The sequence below is a fragment of the Lethenteron reissneri genome, chromosome 52, assembly GCF_015708825.2.
Source record: "Lethenteron reissneri isolate LAM-NWPU_2019-01 chromosome 52, ASM1570882v1, whole genome shotgun sequence".
Taxonomy (NCBI): domain Eukaryota; kingdom Metazoa; phylum Chordata; class Hyperoartia; order Petromyzontiformes; family Petromyzontidae; genus Lethenteron; species Lethenteron reissneri.
The window spans coordinates 7,332,832-7,352,225 of record NC_083830.1 but is presented as its reverse complement, the minus strand read 5'-3'; the positions used below and the strand labels follow the sequence as shown (position 1 = coordinate 7,352,225).

The 19,394-nt window shown below is 55.3% G+C and overlaps 1 protein-coding gene across 1 annotated transcript in view; it reads right to left on the bottom strand.

Annotated features, from left to right (window-relative positions):
• The window catches only part of LOC133355783 (junctophilin-2-like), a 39,880-nt gene extending 21,088 nt beyond the window's left edge, over nt 1–18,792 (bottom strand). The window contains 6 exon segments of the mRNA XM_061573131.1: nt 2,035–2,480; nt 2,780–3,018; nt 5,485–5,655; nt 17,058–17,172; nt 17,174–17,293; nt 17,295–18,792. Of these exon segments, the coding sequence (XP_061429115.1) occupies nt 2,035–2,480; nt 2,780–3,018; nt 5,485–5,655; nt 17,058–17,172; nt 17,174–17,293; nt 17,295–17,441 (1,238 nt within the window). The 5' untranslated portion in view covers nt 17,442–18,792.
• Nucleotides 18,793–19,394: the final 602 nt, after the last annotated feature.

Genomic DNA, 19,394 nt, shown 5'->3' with positions numbered 1-19,394 from the left:
ATGATCATGGTGGTGGTGTTAGTGGTATTAACAATGATGGCGATGATCATGGTGGTGGTGTTGGTGGTATTAACAATGATGGCGATGATCATGGTGGTGGCGTTGGTGGTATTAACAATGATGGCGATGATCATGGTGGTGGTGTTGGTGGTAATAACAATGATGGCGATGATCATGGTGGTGGTGTTGGTGGTATTAACAATGATGGCGATGATCATGGTGGTGGTGTTGGTGGTATTAACAATGATGGCGATGATCATGGTGGTGGTGTTGGTGGTATTAACAATGATGGCGATGATCATGGTTGTGGTGTTGGTGGTAATAACAATGATGGCGATGATCATGGTGGTGGTATTGGTGGTAATAACAATGATGGCGATGATCATGGTGGTGGTGTTGGTGGTAATAACAATGATGGCGATGATCATGGTGGTGGTGTTGGTGGTATTAACAATGATGGCGATGATCATGGTGGTGGTGTTGATGGTATTAACAATGATGGCGATGATCATGGTGGTGGTGTTGATGGTATTAACAATGATGGCGATGATCATGGTGGTGGTGTTGGTGGTATTAACAATGATGGCGATGATCATGGTGGTGGTGTTGGTGGCATTAACAATGATGGCGATGATCATGGTGGTGGTGTTGGTGGTAATAACAATGATGGCGATGATCATGGTGGTGGTGTTGGTGGTATTAACAATGATGGCGATGATCATGGTGGTGGTGTTGGTGGTAATAACAATGATGGCGATGATCATGGTGGTGGTGTTGGTGGTAATAACAATGATGGCGATGATCATGGTGGTGGTGTTGATGGTATTAACAATGATGGCGATGATCATGGTGGTGGTGTTGGTGGTATTAACAATGATGGCGATGATCATGGTGGTGGTGTTGGTGGTAATAACAATGATGGCGATGATCATGGTGGTGGTGTTGGTGGTATTAACAATGATGGCGATGATCATGGTGGTGGTGTTGGTGGTATTAACAATGATGGCGATGATCATGGTGGTGGTGGTGTTGGTGGTAATAACAATGATGGCGATGATCATGGTGGTGGTGTTGGTGGTAATAACAATGATGGCGATGATCATGGTGGTGGTGTTGGTGGTATTAACAATGATGGCGGTGATCAAAATCATCGCCAGCATCACCGCTATCACTGCCACCACCGCCACCATAATAATTACTGATTTCGAGGTGGCGACGATGCTTCAGGAAAGATGCCGATCATGACGATTCAGGAATGATGACGACGACGCTGACAATTCGGGAATCACGACGGTCGTAACGACGGCAACGACGACGATTCAGAGATGACGATTATCATCCCCATCGTCGTCGTCGTCATCATCGTCATAATTAAACAATTTTTATTTTACCAGGTAAGACCCACTGAGCTATGTAGCTCTTTTTGAGAAGAACATTGGCCGCAAATGATAGCCCAACAAAGTGGCTTACCACGTGGAAATGTATAGCTGCCGTATTATTCTAAACGCGTGACGTTGATTATTATAAATGTGGAGTGGACAAAAATCCACGCGACAACGGGGAGAGAGAGAGACACGCAAACTTCCAAATATACAGCAGCAGGCGTCAGGGTTGGGATGGAACTCGCGACCTCCTGTATACCAGGCGAGGTAGTAAACATCTCCTAGCCACCGTGATGATGATGAAAGAGAGAGACGCAAACTTCAAACATACAGCAGCAGGCGTCAGGGTTGGGATGGAACCCGTAACCTCCTGTAGACCAGGCGAGGGAGTTAACATCTCCTAGCCACCGTGATGATGATGAGAGAGAGAGACGCAAACTTCAAATATACAGCAGCAGGCGTCAGGGTTGGAATGGAACCCGTGACCTCCTGCGTACCAGGCGAGGTAGTTAACATCTCGTCATCACCAAGCGAAGCACAACAACAACAATGATGACGACGAAGCCCGCAACCGCCCCACCACAACCGCCACCCCCCACCCACCACACGCCCCCAGCACCCCCACGGCCCCCCCCTCCTCGCCCACCGTCACCTGGACGCGGCGATGTCGGCCTTCTGGCGCGCGATGGCGGCGGCCCGGTTGGCGCCCTCGACGGCTCGCTCCACCTTGCCGCGCACCTTGCCGGCGCGCAGCGGGATGAGCGCCCGCCGGCGGGCCCCGGCGCCCGTGGGCAGGGCGCCATGCTTGTACTTTCCCTCCTCGGTGCGCCCGTCGGCCGCGGTGGTGCGCCCGTAGCCGTGGCGCTCGTCGTCCAGCCACTCGCCCTCGTAGCGCAGCCCGTCGGAGCGCTCGGCCACGCCGAAGCCGCAGCGGCGGTCGCCGCGCCACTCCCCTGCGTAGCTCTCCGTGGCCGACGCGTCGTCCAGGCGCGCCGCCTCCTCCTCGTCCGCCGCCGCCAACGAGCCGCCGGCGCCGGTCGCCGTCGCCGCGGTCGTGCCGGCAATGGGCGAGTCCCGGCCGACGTCGCCGAAGCTCATCTGTGGCGGAGAGGGGGTGTGTGTGTGGAGGGAGGGGTTGGTGGAGAGAGCGTGGAGAGAGCGTGGAGAGAGCGAGGTTAAAGGGCAACGACAAGCCGCTCCGTTGAGCCGTCGTGCAGCTCAGCGGGCCTTTACCTGGTAAGTAAAAGTAAAATAATTAGTCGCTGAATTTACGAGCACCCGGCGCGCAACCTCAACGAGCGACAACGTTTCAGCCCCCCCCCTCCCTCCCCCCAAGCTCAACCCCACCGCCCCACCGCGGGGGGGCGGGGGCAGGGGGTAGGGGGGGGGGGCCTCACCTCCGACTCGGCGAGGCTGTCGCCGGCCTCGCTGCGGAAGGAGCTGCGCTTGCTCAGCTGGCTCGAGAGCGACGCCTTGGAGTCCGACTTGCGCAGCTTCAGCCCGCTGAGCAGCGAGCCGCTGCGGAACAGGCCGCGCTTCTTGGCCGCCTTCTCGGGCTTGGCGTTGGCGCCCGCGGCGAGGCCCGCGAGGGCGAAGCCGGCGCGCGTCGTCAGCAAGCCGGGGGCTCCAGGCGCGGCTGCGAGGGCGGAGGGCGGAGGGGGGGGGGCGATGTAGCGGTTAGCGCGACGTGAAGCGGACACGGGTCCCCGATGTTTTCCCGTTCGCGGGACCAGCACCGATCGTCGGCTTCCCGTTCCCCTCCCTCAACCCTCCCCACCACCCCCCCCCCCCCACTAGGTCGATTTAGTCTTAAATGAGTAGTTGGGGCGGAGTGCGTAAAACACCGGCACTGGGGAGACAAAGGCGGCCCGGCGCGGTGCTGGCCACACTACCGTCCCGTGTGCCGTGCCGACCTTCATAGGTGCTAATCGTTAACAGCACTTGCCCCAAGTCTGTTAAAGGCTATATGGGGGATCTATGTCTCTGGCGGTGGTGGTGGTGGTGTCGGTGGTGATATTATATTGTTATGTTCTTGGCAATTGGGTGGGGTCACGTGATTAATTAATTTCCGTCATTCTGTAATCATAACAATCATCAGGGCCATCGTCTCCACACTGTCGGATAACTCCGATTCTTCAGCAAAATAAAATCACAATGACCTCTTTTTTCTCAATCATCATCATAACTAAATGAATGTCATATCTAAACAATTGTCATTTCCGCATCATCATCCTTTTTTTAAATCATCATCATCACCATGAGTTCTGAATCGTGACAATGATGGCGGTGGTGATGACAGTGCAATAACGGTGATGCTGGTGATAGTGGCGGTGATCATAACATTGAGCGTGCTGATGGCGGTGGCGGTGATGATGACGGTGAGAGTGATGATGATGGTGGTGGCGGTGATGATGACGGTGAGAGTGATGATGATGGTGGTGGCGGTGATGATGACGGTGAGAGTGGTGATGATGGTGGTGGCGGTGATGATGACGGTGAGAGTGATGATGGTGGAGGTGATTATGATGACGGTGAGAGTGGTGATGGTGGTGGCGGTGATGATGACGGTGAGAGTGATGATGATGGTGGTGGCGGTGATGATGACGGTGAGAGTGGTGATGATGGTGGTGGCGGTGATGATGACGGTGAGAGTGATGATGGTGGAGGTGATTATGATGACGGTGAGAGTGATGATGATGGTGGTGGCGGTGATGATGACGGTGAGAGTGATGATGATGGTGGTGGCGGTGATGATGACGGTGAGAGTGATGATGATGGTGGTGGCGGTGATGATGACGGTGAGAGTGGTGATGATGGTGGTGGCGGTGATGATGACGGTGAAAGTGATGATGGTGGAGGTGATTATGATGACGGTGAGAGTGATGATGGTGGTGGCGGTGATGATGACGGTGAGAGTGATGATGATGGTGGTGGCGGTGATGATGACGGTGAGAGTGATGATGATGGTGGTGGCGGTGATGATGACGGTGAGAGTGGTGATGATGGTGGTGGCGGTGATGATGACGGTGAGAGTGATGATGGTGGAGGTGATTATGATGACGGTGAGAGTGGTGATGGTGGTGGCGGTGATGATGACGGTGAGAGTGATGATGATGGTGGTGGCGGTGATGATGACGGTGAGAGTGGTGATGATGGTGGTGGCGGTGATGATGACGGTGACAGTGATGATGGTGGAGGTGATTATGATGACGGTGAGAGTGATGATGATGGTGGTGGCGGTGATGATGACGGTGAGAGTGATGATGATGGTGGTGGCGGTGATGATGACGGTGAGAGTGATGATGATGGTGGTGGCGGTGATGATGACGGTGAGAGTGGTGATGATGGTGGTGGCGGTGATGATGACGGTGAGAGTGATGATGGTGGAGGTGATTATGATGACGGTGAGAGTGATGATGGTGGTGGCGGTGATGATGACGGTGAGAGTGATGATGATGGTGGTGGCGGTGATGATGACGGTGAGAGTGGTGATGATGGTGGTGGCGGTGATGATGACGGTGAGAGTGATGATGGTGGAGGTGATTATGATGACGGTGAGAGTGATGATGATGGTGGTGGCGGTGATGATGACGGTGAGAGTGATGATGGTGGAGGTGATTATGATGACGGTGAGAGTGGGGATGGTGGTGGCGGTGATGATGACGGTGAGAGTGATGATGATGGTGGTGGCGGTGATGATGACGGTGAGAGTGATGATGATGGTGGTGGCGGTGATGATGACAGTGAGAGTGATGAAGGTGGAGGTGCTTATGATGACGGTGAGAGTGATGATGATGGTGGCGGTGGTGATGATGATATGGCGATGGCTGCGGCGGTGGTGGTGGCAGCGATAGTGGTGGTGGCGATGGTTGCAACAGTGATGATGGCGGCGGTGATGACGATGGTGGTGACAATGGTTGGCGGCGAGAGTGATGGTGATCGTGGCGATGGTGGCGGTAACGGTGGCGGTGGTGATGGTGGCAGCGTTCGTGGTGGTGGTGGCGGCGGCAGTGACGGCGGTGGCGCCGATGGCGGTGACAATGGTTGGCGGTGAGAGTGATAGTGGTGGTGGTGACGGTGGCGCCAATGACGCTGCGTTCACCGTTGGGCTGGGGTTGCTCGGCGGTGCCGTTGCTCTGCTCGCCGGTGCTACGGATGGAGAGCAGGGAGGAGCGGTGCGCCGCGCGGTACACCGACGCCATGCCGTACGGCACGCTCTGCCGCAGCCCATAGCCGTGGCGCTCCCCGTTCACCCACTGGCCCTGGTAGGTGCCTTCAGGGAGACAAAGGTAAAGGTAAAGGATCCGCCACCACCACCACCACCACCACCACCACCCCGCTGTGTCGGGGCAAGTGCCATCAGCGAGCGCGGCAACTCACAATTTGCCGGCCGGTAAGGCCGTGACCACACAAGCGGGTGGTGTGGATGGTGCTGTGCCCGGGCCGCCTTTGTCTCCCCAGTGCTGATGTGTGTACACACCACATTGGGTGTCCGTTGTTTAAGGCCCAGTTTGAGCTAGCGGTGGTCCAAAAATCATTTCTGATAATTGCCACCAATGTTAGCCGCGAGCAACCGTGAGTACGGTGTGCCGGTGACTGTGCAAGACGACAAAGATCCCCCATCTAGCCTTAACAAACTGTTGGGGCAAGTGCTGTTCGCGTGGCCAGCACCACGCCCAGACACACGATTCTTTACCGCTATTTTTACTTTACCAGGTAAGGCCCCACTGAGCAATGCAGCTCTTTTTTTCAGAAGCGACCTGGCCACAAACGACAGCCCAACAAAGTGGCTTATCATCATCATCATCACGTGGAAATGTGTAGCAGCCCAATACTCTAAACGCGTGGACGTTGATTCTAAATGTGGAGGGAAAAACCGGAGGAGCCAAAGATAAATCCACGCGACCACGGGGAGAGAGACACGCAAACTACAAATATACGGCAGCAGGCATCCGGGTCGGGATCGAACCCACGGCCTCCTGTATACCAGGCGAGGGAGTCAACATCTCCTAGCGACCGTGATGATGAGAGAGAGAGACACGCAGACTCCAAATATACGGCAGCAGGCGTCAGAGTCGGGATCGAACCCACGGCCTCCTGTATACCAGGCGAGGGAGTCAACATCTCCTAGCCACCGTGATGATGAGAGAGAGAGACACGCAAACTACAAATATACGGCAGCAGGCATCAGAGTCGGGATCAAACCCACGGCCTCCTGTATACCAGGCGAGGGAGTCAACATCTCCTAGCGACCGTGATGATGAGAGAGAGAGACACGCAGACTCCAAATATACGGCAGCAGGCGTCAGAGTCGGGATCGAACCCACGGCCTCCTGTATACCAGGCGAGGGAGTCAACATCTCCTAGCCACCGTGATGATGAGAGAGAGAGACACGCAAACTCCAAATATACGGCAGCAGGCATCAGAGTCGGGATCAAACCCACGGCCTCCTGTATACCAAGCGAGGGAGTCAACATCTCCTAGCCACCGTGATGATGATGAGAGAGAGACACGCAGACTCCAAATATACGGCAGCAGGCGTCCGGGTCGGGATCGAACCCACGGCCTCCTGTATACCAGGCGAGGGAGTCAACATCTCCTAGCCACCGTGGTGATGATGATGAGAGAGAGACACGGAGACTCCAAATATACGGCAGCAGGCGTCAGAGTCGGGATCGAACCCACGGCCTCCTGTATACCAGGCGAGGGAGTCAACATCTCCTAGCCACCGTGATGATGATGACAGAGAGAGACACGGAGACTCCAAATATACGGCAGCAGGCATCAGGGTCGGGATCGAACCCACGGCCTCCTGTATACCAGGCGAGGGAGTCAACATCTCCTAGCTACCGTGATGATGATGACAGAGAGAGACACGCAGACTCCAAATATACGGCAGCAGGCGTCAGAGTCGGGATCGAACCCACGGCCTCCTGTATACCAGGCGAGGGAGTCAACATCTCCTCGCCACCGTGATGATGATGAGAGAGAGAGACACGCAAACTCCAAATATACGGCAGCAGGCATCCGGGTCGGGATCGAACCCACGGCCTCCTGTAGACCAGGCGAGGGAGTTAACATCCCGCAAACCACGGTGGCCACACAGCCACATGCAGACAGCCGCGCATGTCCGCTCACAGCCACAGACGCAGACACAGAGAGGGCTGGGCATCTGGCGACTTCAATAGTATCGAGCTGGCAGGTGCCAGGTCGTATTGATGCTGCGCTGATCAATCACCCACGCCTAACAGCAAAGACAAAGATTCCCCTCCACCAAATAGCCTCAACAGACTGTTGGGGCAAGTGCTGTTAGCGAGCACCTATGAAGGCCGGCAACGGCACACTAGGCGGTGGGTGGCCAGCACCACGCCCGGCCGCCATTGTCTCCCCAGCCCCGATGTTTACTACGCACCGCACCAAGTGCTAATTTGAGGCTGAGTCGGCCTAGGGGAGGGCCCAGAACCGGTTCAGGATAACCATCACCGGTGTTGGCCGCCCGGGGTCGCCGGGCTTGTAGCGCAGCGTAGCGCTGACGCCTTACACTGCCACCTAACAGCACGGCACAACACCGCACACACAACAACGCGCACACAACAACAACAACCGCCATTCGCCACTAAGTGGCGGTGACGTCACCACGACGCTTGTGCCAGGCCATGTGCACCTTGAGGCTACCACGTGAAGTGTCGAACGCCCGCTGGCAGGAGGTCACGGGGCAGACCCAGCAGGTGCCAGGGGTCACACACACACCAGGGCGGACGGATGCGCACGTCGCGGTAACGGAATTACGGCACTTGTCGTCGCGCCAGCTGGATAGCGGTAACGGAATCGGGGCAACAGCGCGGTAACGGAATCGCAGAGAACGCTGACGGGCATCGGATGATCGGAGCTCGGGTCTAAAACGATTTTGTGTTTTTCCCGGTAAAGCCCCCGCCGAGCTGTGTGAAGCTCTTTCTTCAGAAGCGACCGAACGACGGCCACAAACGATGGCTCAACGAAGTGGCCCATCGTCGCGTGGACATTTATAGCGGCCAAATAATGTACCTTGAAACCGCGCGACGTTGAGTTTGAACTTGGAGGGAAACACCGGAGGACCCGGAGAAAAATCCACGGCGACCACGGGGAGAGAGAGACACCGCAAACTCCATATACACAGCAGGCGTCAGAGTTGGGATCGAACCCACGACCTCCTGTACACCAGGCGAGGTAGTTAACATCTCCTAGCCACCGTGATGATGATGAGAGAAAGACACACAAACTCCATATACACAGCAGGCGTCGTCAGAGTTGAGATCGAACCCACGACCTCCTGCACACCAGGCGAGATAGTTAACATCTCCTAGCCACCGTGATGATGATGAGAGAAAGACACACAAACTCCATATACACAGCAGGCGTCGTCAGAGTTGAGATCGAACCCACGACCTCCTGCACACCAGGCGAGATAGTTAACATCTCCTAGCCATCTTCTTGATTCTTTCGGTAAAGTCACGTAGAGTCAGATGCTGTCTCCCCGACAGACCTGGTCTTCACCTGAGGACGGCTGCTTGCGTTGTGGCCGAAACGTCGTGAAAATTATTTTATTATTTCCCTTCTACGTGACTTTACCGAAAGAACCAAGAAGCTCTCCTAGTCACCGTGATGATGATGAGAGAGAGACACGCAGACTCCAAATACACAGCAGGCGTCAGAGTTGGGATCGAACCCACGACCTCCTGCACACCAGGCGAGGTAGTTAACATCTCCTAGTCACCGTGATGATGATGAGAGAGAGACACGCAGACTCCAAATACACAGCAGGCGTCAGAGTTGGGATCGAACCCACGACCTCCTGCACACCAGGCGAGGTAGTTAACATCTCCTAGTCACCGTGATGATGATGAGAGAGAGACACGCAGACTCCAAATACACAGCAGGCGTCAGAGTTGGGATCGAACCCACGACCTCCTGCACACCAGGCGAGGTAGTTAACATCTCCTAGTCACCGTGATGATGATGAGAGAGAGACACGCAGACTCCAAATACACAGCAGGCGTCAGAGTTGGGATCGAACCCACGACCTCCTGCACACCAGGCGAGGTAGTTAACATCTCCTAGTCACCGTGATGATGATGAGAGAGAGACACGCAGACTCCAAATACACAGCAGGCGTCAGAGTTGGGATCGAACCCACGACCTCCTGCACACCAGGCGAGGTAGTTAACATCTCCTAGTCACCGTGATGATGATGAGAGAGAGACACGCAGACTCCAAATACACAGCAGGCGTCAGAGTTGGGATCGAACCCACGACCTCCTGCACACCAGGCGAGGTAGTTAACATCTCCTAGTCACCGTGATGATGATGAGAGAGAGACACGCAGACTCCAAATACACAGCAGGCGTCAGAGTTGGGATCGAACCCACGACCTCCTGCACACCAGGCGAGGTAGTTAACATCTCCTAGTCACCGTGATGATGATGAGAGAGAGACACGCAGACTCCAAATACACAGCAGGCGTCAGAGTTGGGATCGAACCCACGACCTCCTGCACACCAGGCAACGTAGTGCCGACAATTGGCCAAGATCCTGCGGTCCTCCACGTATATTTTACACGCTTTCTTTGAACTCACTCTGTCTGTTGTTGTCGTTGTTGTATCCTCAAATCTTGTAACTCGATTTTTACCCACTTCCCAATGCGGTATCGACTGCAAACTTGGTATACTTATGTGATACTGATGACAATACTATCTTCTATCATAAGAAATAAAATAAAATATCTTTTTTTATATGTTATGTTTTGGCTTGGGTCTAATTGTCCATGCTCAACTGACGTTGGCTGTAATTGGCCTTACGTTATGGCAAGTTACGGGGCCATTTCCTGGAGTCGTGGAGTTCTGCCATCACTAGTACGGTACATTTAATAAAAGCGTGTTTTAAAAAAAAGTGTGTTTTCAATATTACTTACTACATCCGCTCATGACGTGCAAAAGCGCTTGCCACGAATGACCCGCGACACCTTGCTGATATAAATTTCGATTTAAAGCTTTCGTGACTGCAGGGATTCATCTTCTTGGTTCTTTCGGTAAAGTCACGTAGAAGGGAAATAATGAAACTATAAAAATAAAACATAATAAAATTATTCTCACGACGTTTCGGCCACAACGCAAGCAGCCTCGGCGATGTCGTCGAGGAGTCGTGAACCGTCGCCACGGCAACTCCGCTCGGCCATCGAACAAAGACCGATGGCTTCTGCGGCCGTCTGGAATGCTCTTCTTCCCGTCCGCTCTTAGGAAGCCGCCACGGGGAGCCGTGCGCTTTTAAAGTCGTCTAGATTTAAAACCTCACTTGTTTTGAAATGCTTTTTTTGTGTTTCGTTTGCTGTCCTTCCCCCGCACCTCCGATTTTAGCACGGTTGATAAGGCACGGTGCGAAATTCATCGGACATGCGTACGGGTAAGATGCCACCGGCAACTAATCAGCGTTTAAGCACCACGTGGGAAGAAACCCGGAGCGGCCGGAGATAACCCGCGCGTGCGAGGGGGAAACACTCTATCCCGTACAGACAGAACAGGCGGCTTTAACACGGAGGCTGCTTTCGCGACCAATATACCGACTATAATCACCCAGGAATGTCTGTCCTTAACGCTCGTGACGTCACTCCACATCGACCAGCCCCCCCTCATTAATATTCATGAGCAGGTGACATCATCCAAATGGACACCCTCTAACCACCCCACCTCATTAATAATCATGAGCAGGTGACGTCACTCAATATGGAGTACTCCCCCCGCCCTCACTAATAATCATGCGCTCGTGACGTCACTTCACGTCGACCAGCCCCCCCTCATTAATAATCATGAGCAGGTGACGTCCTCCAAATGGACACCCACCCCCTCATTAATAATAATTAGCGGGTGACGTCACTCCACATGGGGGGGGGGGCGAGGCGCCTCCTCCCCCCTTCTCGGCGTCAACTGGCAACCCTCACTACAAAGGCAGAACCCGCACGTCATCACGTGAATCTCCGTCACGCTGTTGAGACATCGAAGTAAAAAGGACGTCGCGATGAACAAGGGATTATAACCTTGAAATGAAATAAGTCTGTGTCACCGCGGCCTTACAAATTGCACGCGCATTGATGCAATGAATATAACAAGTCGTGGTCTGATTTTCGCTTTAAAGTTTCACATTTACTGCAACACACCCGGTCCCTGGACAGGCAAAAGGATAGTTCTCTACAATCGAGGCTGTTGGGTAATACTGGTAGGAACCTCCTGGTTCCACCAGCCCACAGGGGATTATTGTGTCCGTCCGTCGTGCGTCCAAAAATGGGAGGGGTGGGGCTGGGTGGAGAGGGGAGGGTGGGGAGGGGCTTGGTGGGGAGGGGCTGGGTGGGGAGGGTGGGGAGGGGCTGGGTGAGGAGGGGAGGGTGGGGAGGGGCTGGGTGGGGGGTGGGAGGGGTGGGGCTGGGTGGGGAGGGGCTGGGTGGGGTGGGGCTGGGTGGGGTGGGGCTGGGTGGGGAGGGGCTGGTCACCCCGTGGTGCCCTTATAAAACTCAACGTTTCACCTACTCACGCCGGCTTGTGGCCCGCCCTCACAGTCGGGCATATTTGGGGAATACACCACGCCGCCGTTGACCCTGCAGGCCATTGACCGAGCAACCCGACGCTCCTACTAATGCGGCACTCGAATTGTTAAATGTTGTGGGTTTACTCTCCAACACGCAAACCGGTGTTGCCGTTCTGTTTACGCGACGCAACCTTAACCGATTGACTGTGTCGGGGTGGTGGCGGGTTTAACGACGCGGTCATATGAACGCGATCAAAGGGGCCGTCCATAAATGACGTCACGCGATTTTGGACGATTTTTGACCCCCTCCCCCCTTCGTCACAAAAAGTCAGAACCCCCCCCCCCCTCAAATGACGTCACAAAGCTCTGCCCCCACCCCCCAAAAAATAAAACATGCTTCAAATCGCTTTAAACTATTGTAATTGTAGTGCGTTATTTAATGTGGCGCTGCACTCTGATGTTGTAGGAGAAAACATTTATCATAAAGTATATTTAATTAAGTAAAACGTGTCGACTATATTTATTTAAAGTTGCGCATTTTGATGTGACGTCACATTTCTCAAACCCCCCCTCCCCTCGTCACACATCGTCACAAATGTCTGACCCCCCCCCGCCCCCCGGTGCGTGACGTCATTTATGGACGGCCCCAAAGGTGGAGTCCACGCCTCATGGGTGAAGGATGACGGGGGGGGGAGGGGGCATGGGGCCAGCTACGTCACGCACTGTACAGGGGGGGGGGTGACCCTGCTAACGAGATGAGAACCCCCCTAATCCACCCCCACCCCCACCCCCCCGCCACCTGCCAAACGCCAATCACCACCAGCATCGCCCCCCCCCCACTCCCTCTCCCATCGCCGGTCCCCTAGCAACACCGGCGGTCAATTAATTCCCATGGCAACCAACATCCTTGCCATGCATCATCATCATCATCAACACTCGTCTTGCCCTGGACCCTTCTCCCACCTCCTTCATGTCTCCTCCCTCCCCTCTCCCCTCATCTCTCCTCCCTCCCTCTCTCTCCCTCCTCATGGCTCTCCCTTTCTCCCTCCCTCCCCTCTCCTCCCTCCCTCTCCTCCCTCCCTCCCCCATCCCTCCTCATGGCTCTCCCTTTCTCCCTCCCTCCCCTCTCCTCCCTCCCTCTCCTCCCTCCCTCCCCCATCCCTCCTCATGGCTCTCCCTTTCTCCATCTCCTCCCTCTCCTCCCTCCCCTCTCCTCCCTTCATCTCTTCCCTCTCTCTCCTCCTCCTCTCCCCGCCACCAGGATTGTGGGGGGGATTTAGAAATCCGCGGAAGCTCCCCAACACCGCAGGGGCAGGATTGTGGGGTGAGGGGAGGATTTAGAAATCCGCGGAAGCTCCCCAACACTGCAGAGGCAGGGTTGTTGGAGGGGTGGGGGAGATTTAGAAATCCGCGGAAGCTCCCCAACACCGCAGGGGCAGGATTGTGGCGGGGGGGGAGGATTTAGAAATCCGCGGAAGCACCCCAAAACCGCAGGGGCAGGATTGTGGGGGGGGGGATTAGAAATCCGCGGAGGCTCCCCAATACCGCAGGGGTAGAATTGTGGGAGGGATGGGGGGATTAAATAATCCACGGAAGGGGCAGGGTTGTTGGAGGGGGGAGAGACACCCACGAACGAATCGTCCGATTCGTCCACGTACGGCCACGATTCCGGGGGGGTCAACGATTCCACTCAAGGGATTTTATTATATTTGTGCTGCTGCTGCTCTTGTTGTTGTTCTGCAGCGATTGAACTGCCCGTGTTGCGGGCAGTGTGGCGTCGAAATGCGGAGACGGAGCGGTGGCGCAGCGGTTAGCGCGCTGCGTGATTTTCACGAACCCGGCCACGACCCGAGTTCGATTTCCAGCTCGATTATCTGCGCCAAATGAGTACCTGGTGCGGTGTGTAAACATCGCCACTAGGGGAGACAAAGGCGGCCGGGCGTGGTGCTGGCCACCCACCCCCTCGTGTGCCGTTCTGGCCTTCGTAGGTGCGACTCGCTCATAGCACTTGCCCCTACAGTCTGTTAAGGCTACACGGGGGAGATGTTTGTCTCTGCTTTTTTTGAAGCATTAATAATGCAAAAACGAGTACTCGATATCACCGCCGACGTTTCGAGCAAACACCCTCGTTCACAGCACGCACAGAGAGGCCAGAGTGGTGAGCGAGGCTCTTTCCAGCTACCTCTAGCGATGTACGCGCCCTGAAGGGCCATCGCCCGAAACGTCACCTGCCGCATGCTAATTCAATGTCTCTTGTTCAGGCCGCAGTGTTGTTGTTGTTGTCGTTGTTGTTGACACGTGGAGCGTGTCGCTGCTGTTGTTTGTGCACGGCGGTGGCGGCATCGCCGAAATAATTTCCACGGGGAAGGATTCGTTCGTAAAATAAAAAACGATGGGACGGACACAAAAATATAAAAAATGCGTCTTTCACCGACGTTCCATCGTCGACATCGTCACCTCGAATGGGTTTCACCGCCACCATGGCCAGTGGCGAGCGTAGCGGCCCACAAACAACAAAGATAAAGATCCCCCGTGTAGCCTTAACAGACTGGAGGGGCAAGTGCTGACAGCGAGTAGCAGCACCTATGAAGGCCAGAACGGCACACGAGGGGTGGGTTGGCCAGCACCACGCCCGACAGCCTTTGTCTCCCCCAGTGGCGATGTTTACACACCGCACCAGGTACTCATTTCAGGCTGGGTCGACCTAGGGGAGGACCAGGACCGGTTCAGATAATCGTCACTGGTGGTGTTGGCCGTGAGCGGGAATCGAACCCGGGTCGCCGGGTTCATAGCGCAGCGTAGCGCTAACCGCTGCACCACCGCTCCCCACAAACAACCCCCCCCACACATTCACACACTCACACATTCACACACTCACCACACATTCACACACTCACACATTCACACACTCACCACACATTCACACACTCACACAACATCGCGAAACAAAACCAGGGCGCCATTCCGTCAATAATGAGGGCCCACGCGATTTCTAAAATTAATTTCTTTCAAATAAAACTGGAGCCAAACTTTCGTTTCGGATTGGAATTGGTGAACATTTCCCACCCCCCCCCCCCCCCCAGATTTTAGCACCATCCTCGGTGAGTCTTGAGTCTCGGCGAGATTTCTCCAAACACCGTGCCGGATGTATCTGATTATCCAGGAAAAGCCGCCGCGTCATCATCACATGCCAACATCAAGCACTGCCAACCAACCAATTTGAATGGGGAGGTTCCTTAAACCATCATCACAGTTTCACAAACACCCCCCCACACACACGTCACTTGCCCTTCATCCTCGCCTCCGATTAACGCGGTTGGATACGTACGGCGCGAAAGAAGTTCCACGCAACAGACTAAACACCACATTTCCTCCCGAACACGATGATCGCATCGCCGACGTCGAAACACCATCGGAGTTCCACTTTGGTCTCCATTCATCACCACCACCGCCCGCAAATGCATCTCTAACCCGCTCATCGCGATGTGAACAGGCCATCCACCACCAACCATCACAATCCACAACCACCCAAACACGACCACAATATCTCACCTCCACCATAAAAAAAAATTGCCACCACCACCAAAGATAAAGCCCCCCCCCCGCCCTTCATAGCCTTAACAGACTGTTGGGGCAAGTGCTGTTAGCGAGCACCTATGAAGGTCGGCACGGCACACGAGGGGGTGGGTGGCCAGCACCACGCCCGACCGCCTTTGTCTCCCTCGTGGTGAAGTTCACTACGCACTGCACCACGTGCTCATTTGAATCCGAGTTGGTCGAGGGGAGGAAGCCCAGGACCGGTTCAGATAATCGTCACCGGTGTTTTTGGCCGTGAGAGGGTATCGAACTCAGGTCACCGGGTTCGTAGCGCAGCGCTCCCCAAATCAGCAAACCACACCACCACCATCAATCACCTCACCTCCATCAAGACATGTCTCCGCCCCATCATCACAACCCTCCACCAAACAGATGTATGTACCAATACCACCACGACCATCATTTCATCCCCGTTCGTGTAGGCCTCCCACCACCACAATCAGTGCTCAGCACCTACTAATCTCACCTCCATCCGAGGTCTCCATCACCACAACCAACCACCACTATCTCACCACCACGATCTCACCACAACCACACCTCCATCCCCGTAGGTCTTCACCACCACCAACATCTCATCATAACCACCACCCACCACCACTACTATCTCACCACCCACCACCACTACTATCTCACCACCACCACCCACCACCACCAATCTCACCACCACCACTATCTCACCACCACCACCCACCATCACCAATCTCACCACCACCACCCACCACCACTACTATCTCACCACCACCACCCACCACCACTACTATCTCACCACCACCGCCCACCACCACCAATCTCACCTCCATCCGAGTAGGTCTCCAACACCACTATCTCCCCACCACCACTATCTCACCACCACCACCCACCACCACCACTACTATCTCACCACCACCAATAATCTCACCTCTATCCGAGTAGGTCTCCACCACCACTACTATCTCACCAACACCAGCCACCACCACTACTATCTCACCACCCACCACCACTATCTCACCACCATCACGATCTGACCACCACCACTATCTGACCACCACCAATAATCTCACCACCACTACTATCTCACCACCCACCACCACTATCTCACCACCACCACCACCACTATCTCACCACCACCACCACTATCTCACCACCACCACCCACAAACACCACTCTCTCACCACCACCACCACCCACCACCAATAATCTCACCTCCATCCGAGTAGGTCTCCACCACCACCACTATCTCACCAACACCACTATCTCACCACCACCACTATCTCACCACCACCACTATCTCACCACCACCACCCACCAACACCACTATCTCACCACCACCACCACCACCCATAATCTCACCTCCATCCGAGTAGGTCTCCACCACCACCACCACCCATCACCACTACTATCTCACCACCAACACCACCTCACCACCCCACCACCAATCTCACCACCACCACTACTATCTCACCACCACCACCCACTCCCCACCACCACCACTATCTCACCACCACCACCCACCACCACCCACCCACCACCACCACCCATAATCTCACCTCCATCCGAGTAGGTCTCCACACCGTACCCGTCTTGCGCCCCGTTCCCCCAGGTGCCCTCGTAGCTGGCACCACCCGCTCTGGCACGCCTCGTCCCGTAGCGCCCCTTTGCACCCGTACGTCCACTCGCCCGAGTACACCCATCGGCTGCCCTTCTCCTCCACGCCGAGCCCGTGCCGCTTGCCCTGTGCCCAATGGCCCCGGTACGTGTTGCCGCTGGGCCACGTGTAGACGCCCTGCCACCTCGAAGCCGTGGCTCCACGAGCCGGCGAATTCACCCTGGCCATGGGGCCCCGTGCAGACGCCGTGACCGTGCGCCTTGCCCTGCTCCCAGCCGCCGCAGAACGCGCCACCATCGTCGAAGTCAAAGCGTCCGCCGGTCATACATGCGGCGTGGCGGCGTGGGGGAGGAGGCCTCGTGGTGGTGGTGGGTGGTGTGGTGGTGGTGTGGTGGGTGGTTGGCTGGGTGGTGGTGGTGGGTGGTGGTGGGTGATGGGTGGTTTTGGTGATGGCTGGTGGGTGGTGGTGGTGGCTGGCTGGGTGGTGGTGGGTGGTGGTGGGTGGGTGGGTGGTAGGTGGTGGCTGGCTGGGTGGTGGTGGTGGGTGGTGGTGGTGGGTGGTGGTAGTGGGTGGTGGTAGCTGGCTGGGTGGTGATGGGTGGTGGTGGTTGGCTGGGTGGTGGTGGTGGGTGGTGGTGGTGGGTGGTGGTTGGCTGGATGGTGGTGATGGGTGGTGGGTGGTGGTGGTGGCTGGCTGGGTGGTGGTGGGTGTTGGTGGGTGGTGATGGGTGGTGGTGGTGGGTGGTGGTGGTGGTGGTGGTGGTGGTGGCTAGCTGACTGGGTGGTGTTGTGGATGAGTGGTGGCTGGTGGTGTTCTGTAGAGTGGATGAGTGGGTGGTGGTGGTGTGATGTAGAGTGGGTGGGTGAGTGGTGGTGTTATGAAGAGTGGGTGAGTGGTGGTGTTATGTAGAGTGGATGAGTGGTGGTGTTGTGTAGAGTGGTTGAGTGGTGGTGTTATGTAGAGTGGGTGGTGGTGGTGTGATGTAGAGTGGGTGAGTGGTGGTGACGTGTTTGTGGCTGGTGGTGTAGAGTGGATGGGTGGTTGGTGGTATGTAGAGTGGTTGACGAGTGGTAGTCGATGGTGTGATGCAGTGAGTAGGTGGATTGTGGTGGTTGATGGTTGATGTTGATCCTGGCGGTGTGAATCTCAGTGCTGATGTGGTTGCAGTGCTGATGGTGGTTGCAGGTTGTAGCTGTGGTGCCGGAGTGCTGATGAAGATTAATAAGGTGGATGATGATGATGATGGTGGATAGTTGTAGTGTGGACTATTGATGAAGTGACCACGCGTGGTTTTCCTTCAGTAAATTCTCTGTTGTGGTTGCGCTGGTGACGGCGGCGTAGCTGTTGACAGATGAGTAGATGTTTCGTGAGGCACGGCGTTGGTATTAATACACAAATAAAAGCGGCGATTTGCCCAAATAAAAAAAATATTGAATAAATAGACCCATTCAATAACAACAAAGGCAGTCGTAGCGTTAGCAATTCGTGCCGTGGCTTAATAGCCCACTGACTTAATTATTTGCTCCGGTTATACCACCACCACTACCACCAAGAGTACCAATAATTAATGATGATGTTGATGATGATGACGTTGATGATGATGATGTTAACGCCGTAATCCTTCCACGTGCACGGAGCATGCAGCACAAACACGGGGGGCTATGCCGTCCAAACACTGGCGGCGACTGCAGAGAGAGAGAGAGCGAGAGGGGAGAGAGGGGGTGGAGGGAGGGGAGGGGAGGACATGGAGAGAGAGGGGAGGGAGACAGAGGGAGGGGAGGACATGGAGAGAGAGGGGAGGAGGAGGAGATGGAGGGAGACAGGGTGAGGGAGGGAGAGGAGAACATGGAGAGAGAGGGGAGGGTGACAGGGTGAGGGAGACAGAGAGAGGGGAGGAGATGGAGAGAGAGGGGAGGAGGAGGAGATGGAGGGAGACAGGGTGAGGGAGGGAGAGGAGGACATGGAGAGAGAGGGGAGGGAGACAGGGGGAGGGTAAGGAGGGAGAGGAGGACATGGAGAGAGAGGGGAGGGTGACAGGGTGAGGGAGGGAGGAGATGGAGAGAGAGAGGGAGGGAGAGAGAGGGGAGGAGGTGGAGAGAGAGGGTGATTTAGTATAGATTCATACTTGCGTTTTTTTAAAATCTGTATTGTATTATGATTGTTATTGGGATCAAACATCGAAATGGAATTTTTTGCACTTTCTGTACACAGCATGGACGGGTTGTGCTTTTTTCCCGTAGGATTTTATTGTTTCCGTATGTGATGTTCAGATTTGTG